We start from the raw sequence: 26,710 nt of genomic DNA on the forward strand, positions 1-26,710 counted from the left end.
CTAATTTTTTCATTATCAGCCAACTATGCTAGTTCTTTTTACTGGCAGCTTGATTTGTTACTTTACTGATATTTGCAGGCATAATTTCAGTACTGGTTAATTTTACTGACTGTGGTGTTCTTTGTACTAATTGAGCTAATCTTTCTTTGATTGATGAAAATGCTTTACCGGCAACATTACCAACAGCACTGTACTTTTATCGCGAATAGCGTCAATAGCTTTCATTCCTAATTGTTTTGCAGTCCGTATTGCTTTTGGAGGTATTCTCTTAAATAAACCTTGAACAACATCACCAAGTCCATCTCAGTTAATCGCTTTGTACGTTGGCAATCGTGAATTTACTACCCTAACTATTACATGCCCACGTTGAGCATGATGTATACTCATTTTTAAATTATATTCTGATTAATTGATTGTTTTCAGTCGCTGTAATAATCATCGACAATTTCATTAATGAGAGAATGATAAACATTACTATCCATAACATCGCTTGTAAACAGTCTTCGGCGAATATCAGATATTTCATTAATATTTTCTGGATAATTATTTCCTGCACAGTTTCCTCCGATCAGAGTTTCTAATCGGTCAACATTGGCAAGAACACTGTCAGGACAAGTAATAAGGCCGCTTCCTGTTTTTGGACCAAAATATTTATCATAAGCTTCATCAATTACTTCTTCTGCTGTAGGTTCTTGTTCTTCCTCACTTGTTATTTGGACTGATTACTTTGATTGTTGGTTTTGTTTTTGTTGTGGTTGTTGTCGTTTATGTGATCGTTGTAAGCTTTGAAGATGTTTATTTATCCCATCAATAAATTCAATATATTCTGGATCATCATTTTTGACATTATCAGTTTCATAGTATACTTTATAAATCCACCTGTACCAGGTTTGACGACTTACGTATGCAGTAGCGTACTCAGGTTTCAGCAATACTTTTCTATTATCATAACTGCACGGCAAGTGCAGGTAATCTTACCGCTTCAATATTTTTATGTAGGAAATATTCATCTCGGAAAATTTATCATTTGATTTAGTTCTGATTCTTGCTTGTTTTGGTTCTGGTTCTTTTAAAACAGCACCTTCAAGTTCTTTACTTTCAAGTTCTTCTTCAAGTTGAGAAGTAGGTGGAGGTTGAGCAGCAGCTACTTCAGTTGGAAGATCTCTTTAAATCTTTTTTGTCTGTTTGATTCTTCTTGCAATCTTTCAGTTTGTTCAGCAGTTTGTCTTGTTGCTCGAAGAAGACCTTCAGTAGCTTCTGCAACTCTCAGTAACAATTGTAACAGGTTTTAAAAAATTTCTTTATCTTCTGCCTATTCATCTTGTGCTTCTTGTCGTTCTTGTAGTTTTTGTTTGAGAGTGTCATGAACAGGCAGATATCTTCTAATTGCTTCTAATCTTTCTCGAGCTAATCTACTAGTATAAGATTCCATTACTGATATAATAATGATTTAATTACTCACACATTTATAGTAGCAGAGGAGGTGCGACATCAATAAAACGTCCGGCGGGTAAACAAAACGCGCATAGAAATTTTGAAAAATACAAACGACAAAAAATAAAGTAACAAAAGAAACTAACCCAATTAGACAAATTCTCGGTTGTACTTAGAGGCTTCGGTTTGGTTTTATTGATTGTATTTTTTTTTTCTCTTCGTTTTCGTAGGAAGCTTTATTTTTCAAAAATGACGTTTCAGCAAAAGGTCTGTTCACCTCCTCTACTGCTGCAGCTTTGTAACATTGGAATTGTGAACACTGTATTAAAATCCCATGGAAGATGGACAATTAACTGTAACCTAGACCCATGATCGTATAGGCTATTTAGTGCAAGTTGAATTTGTTTATCTCTCTCACCGAATTATCTCCCTTATGCACGAGATCAAGAGATCAAAGGGAAAGCAGAGAAGATTTCAATAAAATTGTGTACCATGTTTAGTTCATTATAATGACGGGGATTATTAATATTTGTATGGTTATTTGATTACATCGCTAATGATTAATCGGTGGCAATTCGTCACAAATTTAGAGAATATAGAACCTATATCTAGCCTACTTCCAAATCATTACCTTCGTCTTCTTTCTTCTTCATTTTCTTCTTCGTTTTGTTCGTATTTATTATTATTATTATTATTATAACGCCACAATAGTACTTCGTCAAATGAAGCCTAAGACTGAACTAAGAAGTCATGAAATCGCTTCCTTAACTCTGTTTCCTGACTTATATTAGTTATATTTATCCTGCGCATGAGTCGTGTTCCCTTCATTGATATTCTAAGACTAACTGGATCTCGGACTCAATGAAATTCACAAAAATTAATCGGTGTCTTTCAATGAGGCAACATTTCCCCATGCTATTTATATAATAACAGTCAGAACCAAAGATAAATGAAGTTTATTTTATTTCCATACATTTTCATATCCTTACTATTCTTGATAATATGGTTTAACCACCTTTTCATATTTATTCATATTGCAGACAATGTGTAAAATGGATGAAATACTTTAAAAAATTGTAAGATGGGTGAAGTCGAAAAAAATATCTTAAACTGTATCATCCTCCTAAGTTATTATCCTGGTAACGCGCATGCTGAATTTCTTTTGCAGCTTAAGAAGAGTGAAGTTAGACCAGCGAAAACTGAGGGAAAATCAAAGCGCACTTGTTGACATGTCAAAGGTAATGGTTACCTCCTCTTTTATGTGCGTATAATGTGAAGTTCGGTTTTTACAGTGTTCGCTATGAATCCATGTTATAAATCCTTACTTTAATGACATGAAATATTTATTTCACATCCAGAATTAAAAAATATTAAGGTTAGCGGCGACACAGTGCTCCCATCTTCCGTTTAGACCTTCAGTTTTCAGCGAAGAGCGTGGAGTGGTGAAAGATTTGAACATTAGATTGCATAGTTAGCTGGGACGCACAATCTCTGTTAGAGAAAATAAGTTGAAAAGATGTTTCTTTTCTTTTCAAACTTGTCCATAAAACAGGATTCTGCGAATGGAAATGTTCCAACCATCCTTGCATCATAGCAGGAGTATTATATGGAGTATTATATTGGAACACGATAGACTGTTTCTGTGTTAATAAAATGGATCGATCACAATCAAAATCTTGAACATCGTCATTTTATTTTCCATTGTGTGAAGTATTTAAGAATCTACAGTTTAATTGACAGCAGTGATAATAATGACAACCATTATATTTGTTATCGAAGTAAATATGCTTAACTTTATTCCTTCTAACGACTTGTGTGTGTATATGGATACCTTTGATCGGTTCTATATTCCCTATCTTTCCCCATATCCCTGCGGTGTTACAAAATATAACAAAACACGCCCGTTGTTTCAAGTATTATTTAGGAACTGTAGTTGAATCTAGAAATAGTATATATTCAAAAGAGCTTACTATTGGTTTTTATATAGGGTTCCAAAGCTGCGCTTTTTTCATCATCGCTAAAAGCTAGCTGTGCGTTAGTGGGGTATCTTCAATCTGTCTACATCTGTAGAGCACTGTTGTGTGGCTTCTTAGCTTCGTGGTGAATGTTTTTTTTCTTTCTCCAGAGTTACTGTGTCCGTTCATGCACCATACAATTTCAGAATTTCTTACCTTCCTGTATGTGTATGAACGTTCTTTTTAGTGTAGAATACCGACGGAGAAAATCTCCTCACTTTGCTACATATTATATCTTTATCTTTGATCTTATCATTATCGCCTCTTATTAGATGATTTTCTACTGTGTTCTCGGTGCATAGAGCCTGATAAAACTGCATGATTTTCATCATCACTTGAAATTTTGTTTCACAATAATCAAAATAAATATGAATGTTAATACATTTGCATTCTGAAACGTGCAACTGTTGAAGTACCGAAAACAGACCATTTTGCTTTGATCGACCAAGCTGCATGTACAGATTCTGTAGTCCAGTTTCCTGTATAAAAAAAAAAAAAAAACCTGTTGTTGTCATTACTTTATAATCGGCTCCTTGTAGACAGAGACGTGAAGGACACACGGTACTAATTATACGGAAGAACTGTGAACCAGTCTAGAAATGGGTGAACAAATAATAGAGTATATACGGGTTTGGTGGTCCATAAGTGGTTAAGAATGAAAATTAAAATTTTAGTAAAAATATCTTTTGAGAGCTTATCATATCTGTAATTTAAGAAAAAAAATAGACAAAATTCTATTGATGCAATTTTAGTATTTTTACAGGCTTGACTTAGGAGTACTCAATAATGAAAGTAGCACTGATTCATTTGGTGCAGAATCAATAACATGTGTTTCATGCACATGTAGATTAAAAAAATGCCGCGGGTCATATGGTGTTCTCCACACAGAGGCTTGCACCAAGGATAGTTATGCATGGAGAAATGTAAGTCTGATCACCAGCAGCCAGAAATTTTAAGTTATTGAATTTTGAATATGATGGTGTTTCTATATGTTTACTATGGGGGTTGAATTAGTACCGTGACTCCTGAAAGGATAAGCCATCATTATCAGTCAGTGCTGGATAGAAAAATACGCTCGATATCAGAAATTTACATCAGACACTAGCCTCAAAGAATCGTGTCTGACACAAACTTTGGGCCCTCGTGTGAGGTTTCCCTATGCTAAACCGATGCACATGCATGATTCTATTAAAGCAGCACCAGCCATCAATACGATGACTGTTATTCGCATTAGGGGCTAGATCGCTATGCAAAACAATACTATCCCCTTTTCGCAAAAATACATTCAGAAGCAAAGATACACGTTGTATATTTACTAAAGTCAGATGATATGAAAAGCTATTCAGTCAGAAACGTTTTGTTCAACAGCTTTCAGACCCTGCGTCCCCCTTGATTCGTGTGTCCCCTGTTGTCCGTCACACAAGTGCTTGTTCCACACTGGAGTCAATAATTCTCCTTTATCTCAAATGCCTTCAGGCCTTGTGTCCCGGTGATTCGTGTGTCCTCTGTGGTCCGTTCGACAACAAGTGCTTGTTACCGCACTGGAGCAAATAACTATAAACCGATTTCGATCATGCATGGACTAGAGGGTTATATCTTCAAAATCTCGAACGTGTTCGATAAAGAGCGAGAACCAGTATAGTAATGAGGTGGCCTTGCGTCTGATTGGCTAAGCTAATTACAACAGTGGAATCCATAATGAGCGAGATATTTTAGTTGGTGGTGAACTCATTTGCATCTGATAAGTGTAGCTTGTTATCTGTCTGGAAGACGTATTTCTGGTCAGCGTTTTGTCAACCTTGAAATATGAGTTTATATAAAAGTGACTGCAGAAAAATATGGACACATTTGAGTAATTTTACATCAAATGCGAAAGTTCATGATTTCCATTCTAATTAAAAACCGGTAGTACTTTTACAAAACCATTATATATTGCAAACGAACTAAATATCTTTCTCACATCATTAACTTCAATACTTCTAGAACATCTTTCCATATCACAAGATATTTCAAAATCATGCAGAGTCCCATCTCTTTCATCATTCCAGAAGCATTACATATGTGTTCAAGATGTTCATGATATTCTGAAAATCATGACGGCACCAAAGTAACATGACTTAATGAAATCTCACCAGAAATATTCACACCAGTTTGCTGCTCCTTCAATTGCTAGCTTGATAAATACAAAAACTGATAGGGAAACTTTCAAATCTATCCAGTAGCAGTCTTCCAATTAGGCAGACAAAGAAGCTGCCTAGAGCGGTAAAATTGATAGGGCGGAAAAGTTTAAAGTTCCAGCTTTCTTTGACAATTTTTCTTTTTTTACAAACGGAAAAACTTAAGTTTAATTTTGCCATTATTTAAAGACATAATGACTAGAAACGTGCTTGTTTTAAGGCTTTCCTTGTGTTTGCTTTGCTTTGTTTTTGGGGGTGGGGTGGGACGATGCTCCGGGACGGCAAAATCACAAGTCGTCACTAAATTAGCCTGAGTGTCCACAGCCTTTAAACAGATCACTAGCAAACGTTTATCGATCTATATCAATCTTACCAACCTTATTTAAAATGTTTAAAAATACATAGCATTTCATCTTCGCCGACTTCTGAAGAAATATAATCTTCAACAAACTCGCAATCGGGTTTCAGAGTAAAGCGTTCATGTCAAACCACCACTAAGAGCTATAGGTGAAGGAATGATAATCGGAGCAATATATTTCGAGCTTAAAATATCGTTTGATTTAGTAGATCGTAACATATTGTTTTTAAAAAGAAAACTCAAGGCATACAAAATCATTGATAATTAGCTTTCTTATTTTGATTCTTACCTGTAAGGAAGGAAACAGAGCGTTTCTGTCGCCAATGTTATATCTTCCTTACAATATGTCAAAAGTGGAGTCCCTCAAGACTCTATACTTGTCCCTTTGCTTTTCCTTCTTTTCATTGATGATTACCATTTCATAAGAAAACCACTGAAACTGCTGTTTTTGCGGATGATATAATTTAACTTACCATTAGTGACACAATACCTTCCATTGAACAAAACATTATATCAGGCGATGAGGCTATTTATACCTTGGCGCGAAATGCGAATAGAAACAGAAAAACTTACTCTGTTTCAATTGGATCATGATAACAAAGTACAGAACTTAAAGAATATCAATGTATTTGTTCAGAAAACTGAAATTAAATGACATTAAAAAAGTTAAAACCATTAAGGCCTTGACTTTTGATAGGCATTTCTTACGGAAAAATCAAGATAAAAGCGCATATTTTCAGTAGTATCCTCCAGAAAAGCCTTAGGTTCAATGCTAAAAGGGATTTATAACGGGATTTATACTGCTTTTCTTGATCAGATAATTAGCTCTAATTAACTCCATCAACGATACGCTAGAATTATTACATGAACAAACTACCCGTCCTGACATGTATTCTCTGATTTACAGCAGTTACCTTTTAATTAAAGAATAAAGTACTTTAAAGTTATTTTGACATAAACATATATTTTGCTAAGATGGCCACACAATATATAAATGATCTCCTAATTTAAGCTTTCAATACCCCTTCACGCAATCTACGGTCTATTTCAAACTCTAATCTTCGTTTGCCTAAATTCCACACGACTCTACGAAACATCTGGTTAATATTCTGCAGCGATGTTGTAGAATATCATTCCCAGTGATACGAAATATGAACCAACACTCTTAATTTAAAAACGCGCATCTCAATATTTTTTCTTCTGACTACGACATAGCTCAAACAGAGATATTTAACGTGGATACCCCCCACTATATATTCCCATATCTCAAGCATATTAATATTGTTATGTATACGGAATTTGCATTATTCGTTAGTTAGATCTTTTTAATTTTTTCTATTTTTCATTATATGCTATTGTAATGTCACATTGTATGTTGGATTTGACTTTGGCCAAAATCAAGATAATTTTCTACTTGACCTGAATCATTGATATTCTTATTGTGTAAACAGCTAATACATAGCCCAATAGTTTCATCTGAGTACGGGCTTAATATTAAGACCATTAATAATAAAAGGAAACATATTTATTTGGGTCTGGGTCTAGGTTATTGGAATTCCCCTAGAAATATACTTATCTACTTGATCTGTTCCACATTTTATAACATATTTTAGTACAAACCTTCTGATTGTAACAAATTTTATCTAGTAAACATTATGATCGTTCTAGAAGATTATTTCCTATTAGGTAATTTTTTTATTATTATAGAAAATGCTAATTGCGACCTGAGGTAAATGAGAGGACTATATAATCGTATTACTGGAAAAATTATTCATTCGTTCTGTAAGATCTTAGCAGAATCAGTTGCATTAGTGTTGTGTCCAGAAATTGATTTTGGCTGGAATTTTATTTATTCAAATTATTTAATTCAAGTGAATCTTATCTGGAAAATACAAAGTGCTCTTAAAAAATAATATTCATGGAAATAGAGACTTGAATTTGTACTGAAATTTCGAGTAAGTATTTATGATTGGTTCAATAATGATTGAAATCCACGCATATAAACGAGGTGGCTTTGCATCTGAATGGCAGAGCTTTTTACGACTCTGGAGGTCATATTTCTGATGTGAGTTTGACCTCACTTCGAATATAGACTTTTATGGTCAGGATCTCGTAACAGTTCAATAACAAGTGAGATCCACGCATCTCATTATGGTGATCATTCATCAAACTGACTGAACGTGATACCTTCTTATCCGATTTAAACTTGGTAACATAGACTTCAGATCATCATAATCTTTAGATTAGAACACTTCTGAGCAAGGTAAGATAGACATAGACTTCAAATCATCATGATCTTAGACTAGTTCAGTTCGGAGCAAGGTAGCATAGACTTCAAATCATCTTGATCTTAGACTAGTTCAGTTCGGAGCAAGGTAGCATAGACTTCAAATCATCATGATCTTAGTCTAGTTCAATTCGGAGCAAGGTAGCATAGACTTCAAATCATCATGATCTTAGACTAGTTCAGTTCGGAGCAAGGTAGCATAGACTTCAAATCATCATGATCTTAGACTAGTTCAGTTCGGAGCAAAGTAGCACAGACTTCAAATCATCATGATCTTAGACTAGTTCAGTTCGGAGCAAGGTAGCACAGACTTCAAATCATCATGATCTTAGACTAGTTCAATTCCGAGCAAGGTAGCATAGACTTCAAATCATCATGATCTTAGACTAGTTCAGTTCGGAGCAAGGTAGCATAGACTTCAAATCATCATGATCTTAGACTAGTTCAGTTCGGAGCAAGGTAGCACAGACTTCAAATCATCATGATCTTAGACTAGTTCAGTTCGGAGCAAGGTAGCACAGACTTCAAATCATCATGATCTTAGACTAGTTCAATTCCGAGCAAGGTAGCATAGACTTCAAATCATCATGATCTTAGACTAGTTCAGTTCGGAGCAAGGTAGCATAGACTTAAAATCATCATGATCTTAGACTAGTTCAGTTCGGAGCAAGGTAACGTAGACTTTAAATCATCATTATCTTAGACTAGTTCAATTCCGAGCAAGGTAGCATAGACTTCAAATCATCATGATCTTAGACTAGTGCAATTCTGAGCAAGGTAGCATAGACTTCTAATCATCATTATTCTAGATTAGTACAGTTCTAAGTAAGGTAGCATAGACTTCTAATCATCATTTTTTCTAGATTAGTACAGCTCTAATCAAGGTTGCATAAACTTCTAATCATCATTATTCTAGATTAGTACAGTTCTAAGCAAGGTAGCATAGACTTCTTCTCATTATTATTCTAGATTAGTACAATTCTAAGCAAGATCATAACACAGTGGTGAGGTGATTTTGCATCAATTGATTTTTTGTAATCAATGTCAGTAAATAATCTCCAACTATCAAGATATCCCATTAGTTTATTATTAAAAGGATCTGCTCATATTAACGACATTTAGCACAGTTATAAATAGTTCTCAGTTCCTATCTTTCCTAATCCGTTTATTGTCTCTTTTGACAGGCTTCTCTCTTTAAATGAAAACAAGGGGAGCAACCATTTATATTGCTTATTGAGTATCACATGTTTGGGCTGCATTGGGTAAACAATTTAGAATAAAAGATGCACATATTTAAATTTAAAATTTTTAAATTAGCAAAATAATGCATCTATGGGGTGAAAATGAACAATACGTAATTTATAACAAGATAAAGTATAAAACACAAATAACACTCAAAGTAGATAAAATAATTTGCTATGAGATTAGTTTTCGAAATTATTGACTCATTACAATTAGAGAGAACATTTGTAATTATCCGTTGAGTGTCAGTTTGGTCTAGAGAACAAATACCAGCAGACAAAACCAACCCCGAATTACAAAAAAAAAACAAATATAAATAAGTTTTTGTTACAAAATTATTTTTGATTTTTCTTTTTACTGAAATACAATACCACAGCACTTAATGTAAAACATATTCATAGAAAATCCTTTATAAATTTCGGACACTAGAGTGGACACCTCAACGGTTACCAGCTAATATATCTGGGAGCTAGCGAGGTGCTCACAAAGAAATATATTAAAATAGAGAACATGGAAAACATTAGATTACATACATTGGTGCTAGAGACAATGTGCAATTTGCTAGCTAGTATAGACAGTGTGCAATATTTTAAGTAAAGATCAGAATTTATTTACACAATTATAGATGTTTGTTGTAAATAACGTTCTGTTGTTGATTTTTTTTTTCTTTCTAATATTAATTTTGCTCCCAAGAATAACATATTTCTTGCATAAACCATGTTTAGTAGAGAACTGTTTCTAAAGTCTTTACCATATTTGCAATCCATAAATTTTCGGAAAAATTTGATAATGTTTGGCAAAATAGTGTTTGATAGTTGCTAGTATTGCCTTGTTAACTTACCTGAAACATTTGGCATTTATGTTATCACATGAATTGTGCATTTTATGGCATTTATATGTCATCACATGAATTGTGCATTTTTATGGCATTTGTATGTTGTCACGTGCATTGTGCATTTTTATGGCATTTATAATTTATCACATGCACTGTACATTTGTATGGCATTTATAATTTATCACACGCATTGTGTATTTTAGGCATTTTATATACTCAGTATCATAATTCACAAACTAATTTGTAGCTTTCAATACCAAAATACTTCAATATGCTTTTCTCCTGAAACACTTTCAGATATAACTACCAAGAGTTAAGAAACCCATGATCTTACAGATAAACAGATGCATATTATAATTTTAGTTCCGTTGAAAGCCACGTGCCTGTTTAGTCCACATATTCAAGCTTCGTCGATAAGCTTAATGTTTAATGATTTTGGATGACCGATCTTGAGCAAGAAATTATGTAATTATACATGCCGTGTTTCTTTGGAAAGAATTGTTACTAGATTATAGTAAGATATGTAAATCAAAATTATTTTAAAAATTTGGGAGATTGCTTACACGCGATTTTTTAAAACAATAGTGCATAAGCCTGCTTAGTGAAATGATAAGCTGTTAAATTATGAAAGCAGGTGAGCAATACCAGGCCCAACTGGGACTCTGGCTAATTTACTGCTTTTTATTGCTATGTTAGCTTGGATAATTTCAGGAACATAAACTTCAGTGATTAACAGACATTATCGTAATTGTTTCAGCCTGAGTTGCTTTGAAATATCGGTGCAAATTACTCAGACATAATCAAACTTCAAGTAAACAAACTCCCGTGAAGAAAAAAAATAAATTATTCCAAGGTATGGATATAAATAATCTAATATTGATTTACATTAGAATTATATTATGGTGCTCTGCAGGTGAAAATAGCAAAACACGTATTAACAGTTACACAAACCGTATATATTCACTTTTAAGTCAAGTCGAACTGCAAACAATATAGACCCTGATCTATTGTTGCTTGATGCGCTGGTATATCGGGGTTTGTGTTTTCTGTTCTACCTATTAGTCTTTGCAAACTATGAAGACCCGGATCTGCTGACGCATGATGCGATGGCATATCTTGACATATGCAGTTTGCTGTTGGAATCGTGTTATAAGCGAGTAACGTTGGTATTATTTGCTCTTATAATACAAGCCCACATCAAAGTACAGAATTACAGCAGATTTTCATTATTATACCTTTCGTGAATGAGGAATATTCTTTTAAGCAAAATATCATCAGAGATTTTCGTCATTAATTAGCATGAAAATACCATCATGAAAGAAGCATAAAAGCTGTTACTGGGCTATAAGATGAAGACAGAAATATTTTCCTATTTGCAAACACTGCATGGTTTTAACCGGTGTACTGTAAGATATATTCAAAACTAACCTATATGTCTTTATCCACTGTAGTTCGTGCAGGGTCTCAAAAAGTAACCTCCACCCCATCCCACCCCCACCCCACCCCCCACCCCTTCGTTACATGTCAAAATATCATCTTAATATGGATCTTTTCAAAATACATTCTGTAACTCAGAAGAGGCCTACTCCATTATCATTTTTTTTGGATGAGATATTTGTGATAGGGATTAAAAAGATTTTCGGTAGTTGATACATACCTGCAATTCTTTTTTTCTTCTTCAGGTTTTGCATGAGCTATTCATGGATTTTCTGGCTTAATGTAAAATAATAATAATTATAATAATAATAATAATAATAATAATAATAGTCTTAATTTTACAAGTATAACACATCTGCCACGCGCTCCTCAACGTATTAACAGGTAATATGTATAATAAATGTATTACACACACACACACACACATACACACACACACACGTATACTTAGACTCGCACTGATACATATATTTGAAACGAATGTATTAATATATTAATAATTTTTATGATAAATAGGTGCACAAATAAACATATACAGTATACAAATATACATATTTCAATGTGTCAGCAATCATACAGACGTATGCATAGTAAAACACGCATACGACTTTTAAATGTACAAATTATAAATACAATTAATGTATACTAATACATATATATAACTCATCTGTACACATACACTAATTCACGTTATTTTTGGATGTAATGATACAGTTCTGTAATCGGATACATTTATTGTATCCATTTGGTCAAAAAGAAATTTTATAAATGAAGTTTTAACCGAACAGTGTAATCTGAATTACTCATCGACCTGGATAATTGATAACAGTGATGAAATTTAATAGATGTTCCATACTCATGGAGTGAGATAGAAAAATTCCACCCGAGTCATCCAGTACTGATGCATAATGAAAGATTATTTTCGTCACATTGCTAAATAGTCAGAATGACGCATTATGAAATCTGGTGCAGCTTTACAACAGCAAAACATCCATTGAAACTTGTCTCATTCTGTGAGATCTCATAACAGTTAGGTTTGCACTGAAAAAATCAGTGTCAGATTGAAATGACATTTCGACACGTATCATCATTCGAATAACAGTGGTCGAGACCGTTGAAGTAATGGAAATAGAAAGCCTCTGAACTGTATACGATTGTTTTAGATATTTTATTGTAATTAGGGACTTTCTGTCGATATGTCAAAACAAATTCTTAGAACAAGAACGGCTAAGATTTGCTGGTACGTGCTCTCCCTGGTGATGGATGCAAAACAATTACTGTAAATTTGACCCAATCAAAGCAAACCTACGACTATTTTATGCCGCTAAATTTATGTAAAATTGCATTTTAACTAGTCTACTATTCGAGTCATATTTTTCAGACACAGTCTCACATTCAAGACTTGGTCTCAGAAATGCACTTAAACCAGTCCACCCTTGAAAAAAGGATAAACAAAATCGAGGACAGGCTGGGTCACCTACAGGTAAACGTCTGTCCAACGATATCACACAGTTTTATATTATAAGCATTTTTGTATGCGTACGTTTGTTGTTCATCTTCAGTTTACTGATAACATCTTCAGTGAGTTTAATCATGACCAACAGCCACACATAATTACTCCTTGACCTGTTATCTAATTGGCTAACCTCATCAACTACTAAAAATGCTTTTTTTTTTCTTAACTAGATATGTTCAAATTCTATATGTAAGTTTAAAAACAGAGTATAAATTTAGCTGTGTCAACGTGTTCTTGACCGTGGAGGTTAACAGGCCTCTAATTACACACCTGATTGGTCAGTCATGTGCTTTACTGTTTTGAAAGATTGGTCGTGTCTCTTAAATGCGTAGATGCAACCACCTGGCGTGAAAGTCCGATTTTAGTATCACTAATATCTCAGGTGATTTCAAATGAGCCACATAAAAAACTTGGAATTGTTTTATTGCATCTGTTATTATCGGCAGCATAGTGGGGCTTGGTTACTGAGCAGAATCGGATGAATTTTGATCGGCGTGCTTATATTAACCAGATCTAGAAATAATTCGATTCTGAGCAACATCGACAGAACCAAGATTAACATGCATATATTACCCTCCTCGGATCTATATTAATAACATTTTTTGAGTAGAGCTTTCAAGTTTGCAGTGTCACGATCTTTTATGATTTCAGAAGGTGTTTTGGAATCAAAAGCTTGTACTTTCTTAAATGTAGTTCACCGGGCCAAAGGTTAAGTGGAGCCTTTGTCCATCTTCTATCATTCGCCCGTCTATAAACCGCTGATTGTGAACACTATATAGGATGCATAACTGAACAGGTTTCCATTAGGTGTAGTATGTATTTACTTACATCATGAAGACTTCTTTTGAGTTTTGATCGTGAGCGACATCCACGGATCTTAATGGGGTCTCCTTGCATCTGATTGGTTGAACTTGCTAGCGCCATATAGACCATGCAACTAATCAGAATTTGCATCCAAGCTATTGTCATCAAGGCGTCGAACGAGTTAGATAATGAGTAACATCAACGCTTTTAAGGAGATCTTGCATTTGATTGGCTTAGCTTATGAATACCTTAGAGGCCATATATATATGGGGGGGGGGGCGAGTGGCCGAGTGGTCTAAAGAGCTTTCCGTTACGGATCACTACCATCTCACCTCTGTCTGTGTGGGTTCGAGTCTCGGATTCAACCTATGTGGGTATGTGAGAAAGTTTGCCAGTAGCTTCTTGTGGGTCGGTGGTTCTTTCTGGGGTTTTCCCGGATTCTTCCTCCACCTTTAATTCTGGCTGCCATGTATAGCCTATCGTGTGCTGAAAAATGGCGTTAAACCCTACAACAACAACAACAACGTATGTGTGTGTGTGTGTGTGTCTATATGTGTGTGTATGATCTAGGAACGATGATAAATGACACCAACATTAATATAAACTGTAGCATCAGTGTGCTGCAAGGTTTTCTTTCCCCTCTGCAATTACAATATGTGTATGAAGTTGCATTCACAAGTTGACAAATGGCAATAGCCAGGTGAGCGATATCATGCCCTTTTGCGCCTCTTGAAGGATGTATACGATTTTGTGCGCTTATTTAAATCTCTTGTGAAATGTATGTCTAAACTCTTTCGCCGAATTTTATAATTAAAAATAAAATTGATTTCAAAATGAGGTTAATTTTACTTTTTAAATTGCAGTCGCAGCTGGATATGTTGCCAGACGTTATTGTATCTAAGATTGTGTCAAGGCGACATGAGCCGCTCAGTTTGGTAGACAGGACATTCGAACCCAGATTATTTCCTGACCTTCGCTCTTACAACAGACTTTCTCCACCGCGTAGGCGTCGTCTTGTGCCGCCCTTTTCTGCCCCGAGCCCTAATGACAACACACACGAAAGACACCCACCGGAAAATTAAATATAAGTTTAACCAGCGATGTCAAGCATAGGAAACAGCAATCGTAAATGCGGGCCAGTGGAAGTATGAAGACAGAAATGGATATAACTCCTGCAAAAGTCGTCATCTGCAGCATTAGCATGAATCATACGTGGATAATAACAAGTAACCAAATAATGTTGGTATAACATTGCCAGATGAAGCTGTTACATCGTTATCAAATGATGTTGGTACATCATTATCATATTATTCTGGTACAGCATTACCAGACAATGCTGTTACAGCATTATCAGATGATGTTAGTACAACACTGCCAGCTAATGCTGGTACAGCATTACCAGATGATGTTGTTACAGCATTACCAGATGATGTTTGTACAGTATTACCAGATGATGTTTGTACAGCATTACTAGATGATGTCTGTACAGCATTATTAGATGATGTTTATACAGCATTACTAGATGATGTTTTTATAGCATTACCAGATGATGTTAGTACAACACTGCCAACTAATACTGGTACAGCATTACCAGATGAGGTTAGTACAGCATTACCAGATGATGTTTGTATAGCATTACTAGATGATGTTTATACAGCATTACTAGATGATGTTTGTACAGCATTACCAGATGATGTTTGTACAGCATTACCAGATGATGTTAGTACAACATTACTAGATGATGTTTGTACAGCATTACCAGATGATGTTTGTACAACATTACTAGATGATGTTTGTACAACATTACCAGATGATGTTTGTACAGCATTACAGATGATGTTTGTACAGCATTACAGATGTCCCTGGTACAGCAAAACAGATGATGTTTATACAGCATCATTGCATATGCCTCTTTGCGAAAATCAGGAAAAGTTCAATATAGCAGCAACATTGCAATAAGCTAAAAGGTCGAAATCAGCGTGTAGTTCTTAATCTTTTTCACAGTTCTAATCAGTTCCTCCAATCTGATTCAGCGAACGGTAACAAGTCCGTAACGACGCCCAACACCTTCGTAGTCTTAAATATATTTTTGGAAATTACCCATAATTAGCCATTACACCAATCCGAGTGGCTATATTACATAGTCAGTTTTCATCCATTCGAGCTATCCAGGGAAATCATTAATTTAAACTGTCATTCTATTCCATAGTAACTGATATTTGTCTGCGACATGACTTTTCTTTTTCGTAAAATTAATTACATGCACAATTCACAATTTGTATACATTGAGGTGGCAAGAAAATTTGTGATTCGTAACATTTCTTTACTAAATCTGTATTCCTCTAATAGGAACTCAGTTCAAAGAACCAAGGAACACATAGTCGCGCGTGATATTCATACCGGTAGAGCATCGCCTCCTGGTTTATTAAGACAATGTACTCCTGTTTAATCCTGTCAGGAGTAATGTAATTCAATAGGAAATGACGGTTCAAAGAGCTAATTTTTCTACCAAAATATAAATATGTGCAATATGTTTATTTGATCAACGACGTACTGTACGTTCTATAAAGCCGGAACATTCTTGACAAGATGGCTGAAGTCGCCCAGGAAACACTGGAAACGTTTTTTTTTTAGACAGGGTTTAGTTGGACACATTGGAACATGTAACCGTGATCGCCCAGAGGCATTCTGGAGGCGGTCGATGTTATATGTCAAATGCTTTGAAATTTCAACTCACTATCTCCTTTAAAAACTGCCTGGTGTGCTACTTAATACATTTATTTCATAATCAACTAAATTACCATGAAAGTATGTTCAATACCTCCTAAAACCAATTAAATATTCTCCAAGTACTCTTAGACTACATTTTGCTTTCTATTTCATTACAACATAATGGTGGGGGTATGCCCATTTACTTACTTTGATTGCGTTACGTTAAAATGCGAATCTCTTGATGGAATTTACTTCTGAAACTTAATTAGCTCTCTTCATACATGTCTATGTAACTCACATCTCTTATCTCTCATCACACATGTCTATGTTTTAACTCGAGATCTTAACTCGTATCACACACGTCTATGTTTTAACTCGAGATCTTAACTCGTATCACACACATCTGTGTTTTGACTAGAGATCTCAACTCGCATCACAAACGTCTGTGCTTTAACTCAAGATCTTGACTAGCATCACTCACGTCTATGTTTTAATTCAAAACTTAACTCGCATCACACATGTCTACGTTTTAACTCAAGATCTTAACTCGCATCACACACGTCTATGTTTTAACTCAAGATCTAACTCGCATCACACATGTCTATGTTTTAACTCAAGATCTAACTCGCATCACACATGTCTATGTTTTAACTCGAGATCTTAACTCGCAGCTCACACGTCTATGTTTTAACTCAAGATCTTAACTCGCATCACACATGTCTATGTCAATATTGGAGACATCGGGCATGGATGAGTATTGATGATATTGATATTAAGCGACTATGAAGATTTGGGTCAAACGTCTGTGGTTGAACTGGACACTAAATGCTAGAACTCGAGGTCATGGAATTCACGTTTGAGCGCAGAAATGAACAAAATAAATGCTCTAAAATAACGATTATTAAAATCATAAGTTAATGAAACGATGTTATGCTATGGGAGATTTGGATTCGATCCCTTTATGAAGGTACCAATGCGCAATATATGTGTTTACGAAAGATATTCGCCTTTTTTGTGGCATAAAAACAGTAAATGATTTTCAAAAAGGTACGATTTAACTCATTAGAGGTCAAACTTGGGGCTTCTATTTATCGACGTAGTAATACGGCTTTCTCATCTTCTGATGTTATTCCCATTACCACAGTAACACGGTTTACTCATCCCACGTTGCTATTCCGATCACCACAAAGAGAATTTGATAAAATCATGCAAATCGATATTTTTCGCCGTTCGAAAAATATCTTCTCACCCTTGTGGGACACACACACACACACACACACACACACACACACTGAGACACATACACTGTGTAGTAAAATGTCACCGTGACAGCAAACAACCTAGACTTTGATAAGCGCCGGATTCTCAAGAAGTTCAAAAGAAACAAAATAGAACTGTTCTTCAACAGTTAAAATATTATATAATGACTAAAAAAATAGCTGGAAAATTAGTCGCCACCACTTTTAGATCTAAAGCAAGGATTTTCTCGTGGACAATAAAAGACACGTACCGATATGAACATCCGATCAATATAACAAGGTAGGAACATACAAAGTGACTTGTATTGCAAACTGACCATCTCCCATCAGTACCCCTTACTAAATATCCCCCCATCCGTATAAAACGTATCTGATCTTATGACAAAAACATGTCTCAACTACAATGAGGGGACGCTCACTAAAATACGCTGAGAATTCAAAGGGACTTAAAAAGAAGGGGATACAAGAACAAGAACAATACACTTGATCCGGCTACGGTCATTGCCAGAAGCAGTCACTGAAGATACAAAGCTAAGACTGCCAACTTACGTATACATTTCGTAAACAGCATGATACTCAGATAAAACAAAAAACTACTTCTAATTGCCCCGATGAATGTTACTGACTCCACTGTACGTTTAAAGTGGGTTTGTCGAATTTGGCTAACGCAACCCCCCAAAAGAACGATCCTAAAATGATTTGATTTATTCATTGTGCATCATTTTTTTTTTCCGTCTATCTGTTCAGCCTTCTATTTAAAGTTATTTTTCTTCTCTTAAATTTGTTACGTATTTCATGCAGCCTTTATTTTAGTGCAAATGCGGTGATATCTTTGTTTCTAGCGGTGGAAGTTATATCTGGGGTGTAAAGCTATTAGCGAAACGAATCACCGATACAGATGTCGCCTTATGAAACTCGCTCTCCTCGCATTGCCATTAACTAGTTTTATGCCCAATTGTATAGCGCTATAACAGTACTAATTCAGCTCCTACAGTAAACCTATGGAATCATCCTGATATAAAAAATTCGATAACTTTTACATTTCTGAACGCTCGTGATCAAGCATATGGTTATCAGCAAAGACATATCCTTGAAGCAAGCTTCTCTGTAATGAAGTCATATAAGCCGCGGCATTTTCTGGACCTATATATGCTTGAAATATGTTTTCAATTTCACACCAAAAGAGTCAGGTGCTAATTACAGTAATGAGTTTTCCAAACCCAGGTCTGTAAAAGTACTGAAATTCCATCATAAAACATGTTTTCATTTTTTTTCTTCTTCAGTTATAATTAGGATAAACTCTCAAAAGATTCTTTACTTACAATTTTTACTTTCATTACAAACCAGTCCTTGGCAGCCAAACCCATACATATTGTAGTTAATATTCACCAATTTCAAGACTGATTTCCCTTCTTCCATAATTTTATTTTTTACTGTGAGTCATATAGTCCGCTATCTTACATCCAAACTTGGTCGCTATGTTTTTATATAATAGGTTCCTTTCTAGACGTGTGATTATTTCTTCAGTTTTTTATTTTTTTTTTTTGTTCTTTCGACTCCTTCATTATTCTGAACCGTTTTGTTTGATGTGAGCAAATATAAAGACTGTGTGTGTGTGTGTGTGTGTGTGTGTGTGTGTTATTGTTATTGTAACCAAGGAAAACGTCACCTTAGATCGATAAATGTTATTTTCCCCAATTATCAGCATATATATATATATATATATATATATATATATATATATATATATATATATATATATATATATATATATATATATATATATAAGCGATAGACCGTCTGAGTAAAAGTAAAGATACTGTACAGTATCGATCGTGAATTTGTCAGTTAACAATATGCTCAAAACCAAAGATAATGTTTTTATTTGTGTTTATTGTTAAAATAAGTACAATGACGTTGATTCGCACCTGTATGTACATAGAAGTTATTTCGCACCTGTTCAGTTAATTATAATATGTATAAAGAATGGAACATATTTGTTATTATGTAAGATAAGATACATGCTATTCTTTAAGCACTTAAGTTAAGATGTAAATATTGTATAAACAATGGATGTTATTATCGTTCCAGTTTATTATCTCATTCATATGATCATGTGTGGTTTGTCTTGATGAGTAGGGTGTAAATGTTATGTTTGTAAATCTCAACTAAATTGTCTGTGATACACTTATCAGGAGTTTTTTCTACATGTTTTATAGTGATCAAATGTCTTAATGTCCAATACTCTCGCGGGAAGAAAATAATGTTATAAGGACCGTCCTTTATCTGACGTTCATGATAACCTATGCCTTATCTGACGTATCCAGATCTTCATTGACGCTTTAATTTTTCTTGATTATATTTGGTTTTAAACGGCATCGTGAATGGTACCAAGTGCTGCATGTATAAATTTATTATTGCAAATGGGATCATTAAGGGAAACATAAATTTTCTTTTACATGAGCTTTGATCATTTATACCGTTCTTTTTTCCGTTCACGCGAAAGTATATATTCAACACACCCTCAATGCGTCGAAGCCACGTAATGTTAAAACTGCTGCTATTTTGTCACCTTTGTCTCCCTTGCTGGCACAGTCCCCAAACTCCCAGCTAATTTTACGTCAATAACTATTTCAGTAATTTGTTTTTAGTATTTTCTGTTTTATTTTAAAAAGCCTTTACTTCTCCCGAAGGGATAATTTAGCTATCGTTGTGGAAACAAACATGGTTGAAAATTACAACACAGGTGACAGTTGCACGTGGTTATTTAAATGAGGTCACCCTGCAGTATTATACTAGATTGTGACCACTCTTCTCAGATGCGGACAATTTACATTACGAAAGCCACGAAGTTTTGAAGGTGAAACGAATAGGAGCCAAGGCCGCCAATACCTAACAAAAACACATATTCAGATTCATTGGCAATTACCATTCGCAATGCCATTTAAAAACATCTGTAGTTTAACATTTATTAAAATCTTTCATTAAAATCAAAAATTGTTTGCGTGGCAATAATGAATAGCTCAGTATATGTCCTGTAGACATCAACTATTCAAACAGTCACAATATCGTTCTAAAGCGAACCACTATAAATATCACAAACACTAAATAACAATTCACCGAAGAAAAACAAATGGTCCAGTTTTAGGACTGGCAACGTTTTAAAGATTTTCCATCGTCACGTATTTCTTTTAAAAAAAAATCGGAAATATTATTAGATGAACAACTTTAACAATCATGACAACTTTAACAATTATTTTCTCTTTCTATTGTCTCTAATATTGTCAAATGTATCATAAGCAGTATAATTCTGAGTGTGAAATTTTGATTAATAGATTTGAGAAATATAGCGAAACCGAAGACTTATATGTGCTAATTCTTAAAATAAAGGTATCGTTGAAAAACAGCTTCATATAAATATTTTCGCATCGCATCTTATTATGCAGAAAATGAAACACACCCGACTCAGTATTCGACAGATGAGATAGAGTACCACTACCTTTTAAGGCAAATTGTACTAGGTGCTAATATATGTTGAAAATTTCAATTTGTTTTCATCCCGCAGTTTTATATGTATAGGTTACTGCATTTATATGGAAGAAAATTAACGAGTGTTTTCTGACTGAGCTATACTGCACGACGCAGTATAGCTTAGAAGAAAAGTCCGTATTTTCCTATACAAATGTTGTAACCTTTTTATTATGTACTCAGTTTTCTACCTAAAGCTGAATAATAAAAAAGACACACTACAAGAAACAAAGTAACTGTAATTCTGCCTGATTCCAAAGTAAATTCACAAGCGTAGTTAACAAAATACACAATAACAGTATTCCAGCACACATAGTACCACCCAGCAACCTTTGAACTTGGTACCGCGCGCTCAATTATTCATTTAAAAAACCTCATTTTGATGTACTTGAAAAATATGAAATTCAGAGTCATACTGTGAATGACTGCGCCATAGAACAACTCTACCAGTTGGTCTGGAAAGGAGGGATTGCTCATTGTTGGAAGTACCCCATCAACATGACCTGTATGACTTGTACTCTAACTCCAAAAATTTTGTCAAAAAAGTTAAATAGGGAAAAGTGCGAAGCAGCTGGGGTATGAGAGCACATTTCACCAGCGGAAAATATGTTTTCTTCGTATTCTTGGATGACTGGCTCTGAGTCGTTAAAATAGTTTAAATCAAAACTCGCCTTTTCAGTTGCATTTTTTTTCTTCTAATTTACTGCACGAACTGACTTGTAAAGTTAGACGTCTCTGAGAGAGACGGGATAGCCCATGGCCTTGACATGCCTTTGTGTGCTGTTCCTAGTGACTCTACAGAGCACGGCACAGAGACTCAACCATTCGATTTACGAATCGTTATTAACATATCTGATAATAAGTGTTTAAATTATCAGAATGCTATTTTCAATATTGCGTGTCTCACGTTTGTTGTCTTAAAGCCATTGCTGGACATCGCGAACATAACATTTAGTCATTTGCTTGGTTAGAAGTATCTTTTATGACTCGATGAACTCATTCACATTGTCAAATTCATCATCAAATTCATCATCTCAACTTTATATTGGCCTAAACAGCTTGCTTAGTTCATCAGCAGACGAATCTAATAAATTCCAAAACTCTGGCGTCTGCTACATGAGCCTGCATTTATTCTTTACAATAACATGTAGTTCATAACACTCGATACTATTTATAAACAAACGTGCAGCGTGAAGCAGTGCAGTATGGAGAAATACTGCACAATTCTGACAGTGTAAAGTTAACGGAGAAAGAAATGAGTGTATAAGAAGAACAAGTTCATTTCGCCCCCTGCGTCATTTTGGTGTTGGCCCGCTTATTACGGACATGCCTTGTAAGCTACGTTTTGTGAGAATGTTAACAAACAATATATTTGGATTATTTAACGAGGCTGACGGAAATGTAAACTGAAAGACAGAGATAGCAGGAATTAGATAAGGGCTAGCAACTACTGGGACGTACTTGCATACTTAAAGACAGCAATTTTTGGAAAGGCCTAATTTCATCAAGTGTATCCGCATATTGCGGAAAATCAGGACACTAAAATCTTTCAGGGAAATTTTATTCTTATATACATTGTTTCAACGCACTGTGTGACCAGTGCAGAATATGATTAACGTTGTGATGTTAAATTTGCTTCCAGTCGTAAAAGACGGCATGTGAAAGTATTATATGCAGTTAGATTGATATTTGTTAGCAGTAAACACATTTCTGAATGTGTACGTGTGAAGATTTTACTCTTATAGCAAACACTTAGGAAAAAAAATGCAAAGGTGCTTATGAATTCAAAATAATTATTTGAATAATAATCTATAATTCCAAAGATTTTGGATACTCAGTAATTTACAGTTCGTACACTTCTCTACAGTCTCATTCAGCTACGTGTTAGTAATAAGACATTGCTCGGAATAAAAATGTGCTTAAAGAAAGAAAAAGACCCAAACAAAAACAAACAAAACAACCACAAACAAAAAAGACAAATCAAAACTACATAGAAAAGAACGATATATATATTATAATGTTACGAGATTTGTGTTAATCACAATGTTGTATATTAATCTGAAGCAATGTTTTAGTGTTTAAATTGAATAAAAGAAGAAACAAATTACCTAATTTTATCTCCACTCAAATCAAATGTAAATGTTGCTACGTACATGGATGCGTCTTACACAGACGGGTATAAATAAACATACCAGCGGGCACAACTGTAAAAACAAAATAATACTGTTTACTTAAAATCAGAAGTATATTATTTAATACCTGAAAAAGAGCCATTTCGACTGAAATGGAACTATATGTGTACAAAATATAATCATCATGTACGTTTCCCTAATTGATATATAGTCACAATCAAGGCTGCGCGCGCTGCATATCGGTCATCTTCGTTCTTGTTTAGTGCTCCGGGAGATAATTCGCATGAATCAATATATAAATTCGATGTAAGTCGAGGCAAATGTAGGTTATTTCATTCGTAACTAGTAAATGTTTCATCATCTCAATGCACAGTTTTTGCGATGACTTGATTTACAGTTGTATATAAACCTATTTGAAAAAAACATGTTTTCCATGGCGCCATCTATGTCAAATTTTTTAATAAAAAAAATTGTTATAAAATAAAAATACTTAAATAGTCCGTTTAAAGCGGATAATTTATGAAGTGCAGAAAAATCCGCACAATCCATATTTGGTAAAATAGTAACATTGTAATCATCTTGCTAAATATTCTTGCAATGAAGTTTATCATCGCAACAAAACAAGCAAGTAGCAGATGGCATGTTTAGACAAAATTTGCAGTTTCTTTCCTAATAAGCACAGTTATGATTCCAGTGTCCTCGTTCCTTTACAACTCTTCAGCATATGTCTGTAATGGTTGAGGAGTGAGTATTCGTCACAAGAGTTGATGTATAATTGTTTGTATAATTACTGTGATCGAACCAAAAAAAAAACAAACAAATGTTGACAGTTCAATAAAATCTTATTTTGTTATTTAGGAGCTGCTGTTTTCATTGTGTAGCATAGTTTAATTGCATTGCTATGATCCAGTTGCATGCATGTGTGTGTGCTTGTGGTGATATTGCGATTCCTTTCAAATCTTCGTCCGTCTGTTGAATGTCTCTCCATAACGCTTTTATATAAGATAAATTACTGTACATTAAAAACTCTGTCGATGTTTATTTTTGAGGAAAAAGAATCCTTTTTTTAAGTTTAGTTTTTTTTCGCAACTCTCCAATTGAGAAAGAAAATTACATTTGAGTATGCTGGAAATTGTTACGAATCTATGGTCTTAAACTAATTAACAGAAAATAACAAAAACCAACAAGTTTTGTAAATTCAACAAATAATTTATTTCACCAGAATACAAAGCGAAAATTTAAAAAGAACTTACAGTATTGTGAATTAAAACCCAAATAGTCCTAAAAGTTCATTCACAAGTCAAAATGTGTGAAGTTCCAATTGATTCCAGTAGTATTCCAAATAAATTATTATACTGAATGTGTTGCTGTACCTGTAGTCTAGAATGTGTGAATGTGACAAAGACCTAAAAAGTGGCGATATGTTGACAATCTTTCGATGTTTCACAATAATATATTCCAAAATGTTCTTGACTGAATTCAATATAATTCCAAATTAATATTTTTGTCCCAAGAATATTATTGAGCACTTTGTAAATTTGGTGAATAATATTTTGAATAAATAAATCCAACCAAATTAAAAACTAATCATAACAATAAGACCGATTCTACTTCGGATGTTAAGGCAAGAATAAATCAATTCTTAGGTAAGCAAGCTTTTATATCCCTCGTTTTGACCCAGGTCGCACTTACCATTTTTCTGGAAATAATCTGTCAAGTTAATGTAAAATTTCCATTCTGGATGTTTCTAAGGTCAGAATCAAGACCGTATCTTTAACTCAAATTGAAGTAAACATGTTTACGATTAATAATGATCTAAATATTTAATAAATGATAATAATAGTGAGGACTTTGTATAGCGCATAATCTTTAGAAGCTCTAAGCGCTTTACAACATTACACAACACCTATAACATAAAAAACATATAATGATATTATTACAGAAAACAAACACCATGAAATTAGAAAACATAAAAACATGCTGTAAATATTTAATGTAGGGAACATTATTAGGTCTTTAAGTTTCTTCTTGCAGTCGAAATAAGTGAGTTTTAAGAGTACTCTTGAATGAGATCACTGTGTCTTTGTGTCTAAGTTCAGTGGGCAATTCATTCGACGCTGCTGGGCCCTGGCATGCAAAATAACCTTCGTAGTGTGAATAATGAGCATACGATTGTCAGAAGAGGAGCGTAAGTATCTTGCTGGTGTGTACACATGGATGAGGTCGGATAGGTATGTTGGACTGGAGTCCGTCAGTGAAACGTAGCACGGAGAACAAATTTTGTGTTTGATTCAGGATCGAATGGATAGCCAGTGTAGGGTACAGATCAGCGGGGAGGTGTGCTCTGATTGTGGTCCTCTAAGTATGATCCGAGCATCTGTGTTTTGAACTTTTTGAAGTTTCTGAAGTAGACATTGAGATGAACCAGACAGAATTGAGTTACAATAGTCCAGTCTTGAAAGTACTAATGAACATACAAGTGTTTTAGTGGCATCAACTTAAAGATATCTGCGAATGGAGCTGATGGTTCTCAGCTCAAGATATGTTGCTGCAACGTGAGAGTACTGTCCAGAGTGACACCTAGGTTTCGTACTGACTGTGTGAATTTAATGTCGGTGTTACTGATATTTATTGTTTGAGGTAAAGGATGTGACTGAGAAAGTCTTTGTGTTGTGATCAGAATGGCTTCAGGTTTATCATCATTCATATATAGTTTGTTACATGTCATCCATGATTTCACATCAGAAATGCACTCTCTACACCTTGGATGGTAGCATCAACTTCAGTTGGGTGGCTAGATTTGTATATTTGGGGTTCGTCAGCGTACAGATGGTGAGACACTGGATGAAGATCTATGACACTTGAGAGCAGCTGAGTGTATAGAATGAAGAGAACAGGTCTAAGAACAGACCCCTGTCGAACACCACAACATAGATTAACTGTGATGGAGTGTATTCCATTTGCAGACACAATT

At 34.6% G+C, this 26,710-nt stretch overlaps 1 protein-coding gene across 1 annotated transcript in view; it reads left to right on the forward strand.

Annotated features, from left to right (window-relative positions):
- Positions 1–24,589, forward strand: part of LOC149801867 (small conductance calcium-activated potassium channel protein 1-like) — a 227,334-nt gene extending 202,745 nt beyond the window's left edge. The window contains exons 7-9 of the mRNA XM_089956237.1: positions 2,603–2,672; positions 13,167–13,268; positions 14,969–24,589. Of these exons, the coding sequence (XP_089812363.1) occupies positions 2,603–2,672; positions 13,167–13,268; positions 14,969–15,187 (391 nt within the window). The 3' untranslated portion in view covers positions 15,188–24,589. The remainder of the gene's footprint in view (positions 1–2,602; positions 2,673–13,166; positions 13,269–14,968) is intronic.
- The last annotated feature ends 2,121 nt before the right edge of the window (positions 24,590–26,710 follow it).

The sequence above is a fragment of the Sinohyriopsis cumingii genome, chromosome 4 (genome assembly GCF_028554795.1).
Source record: "Sinohyriopsis cumingii isolate HCF-2022 chromosome 4, ASM2855479v2, whole genome shotgun sequence".
Taxonomy (NCBI): Eukaryota; Metazoa; Mollusca; class Bivalvia; order Unionida; family Unionidae; genus Sinohyriopsis; species Sinohyriopsis cumingii.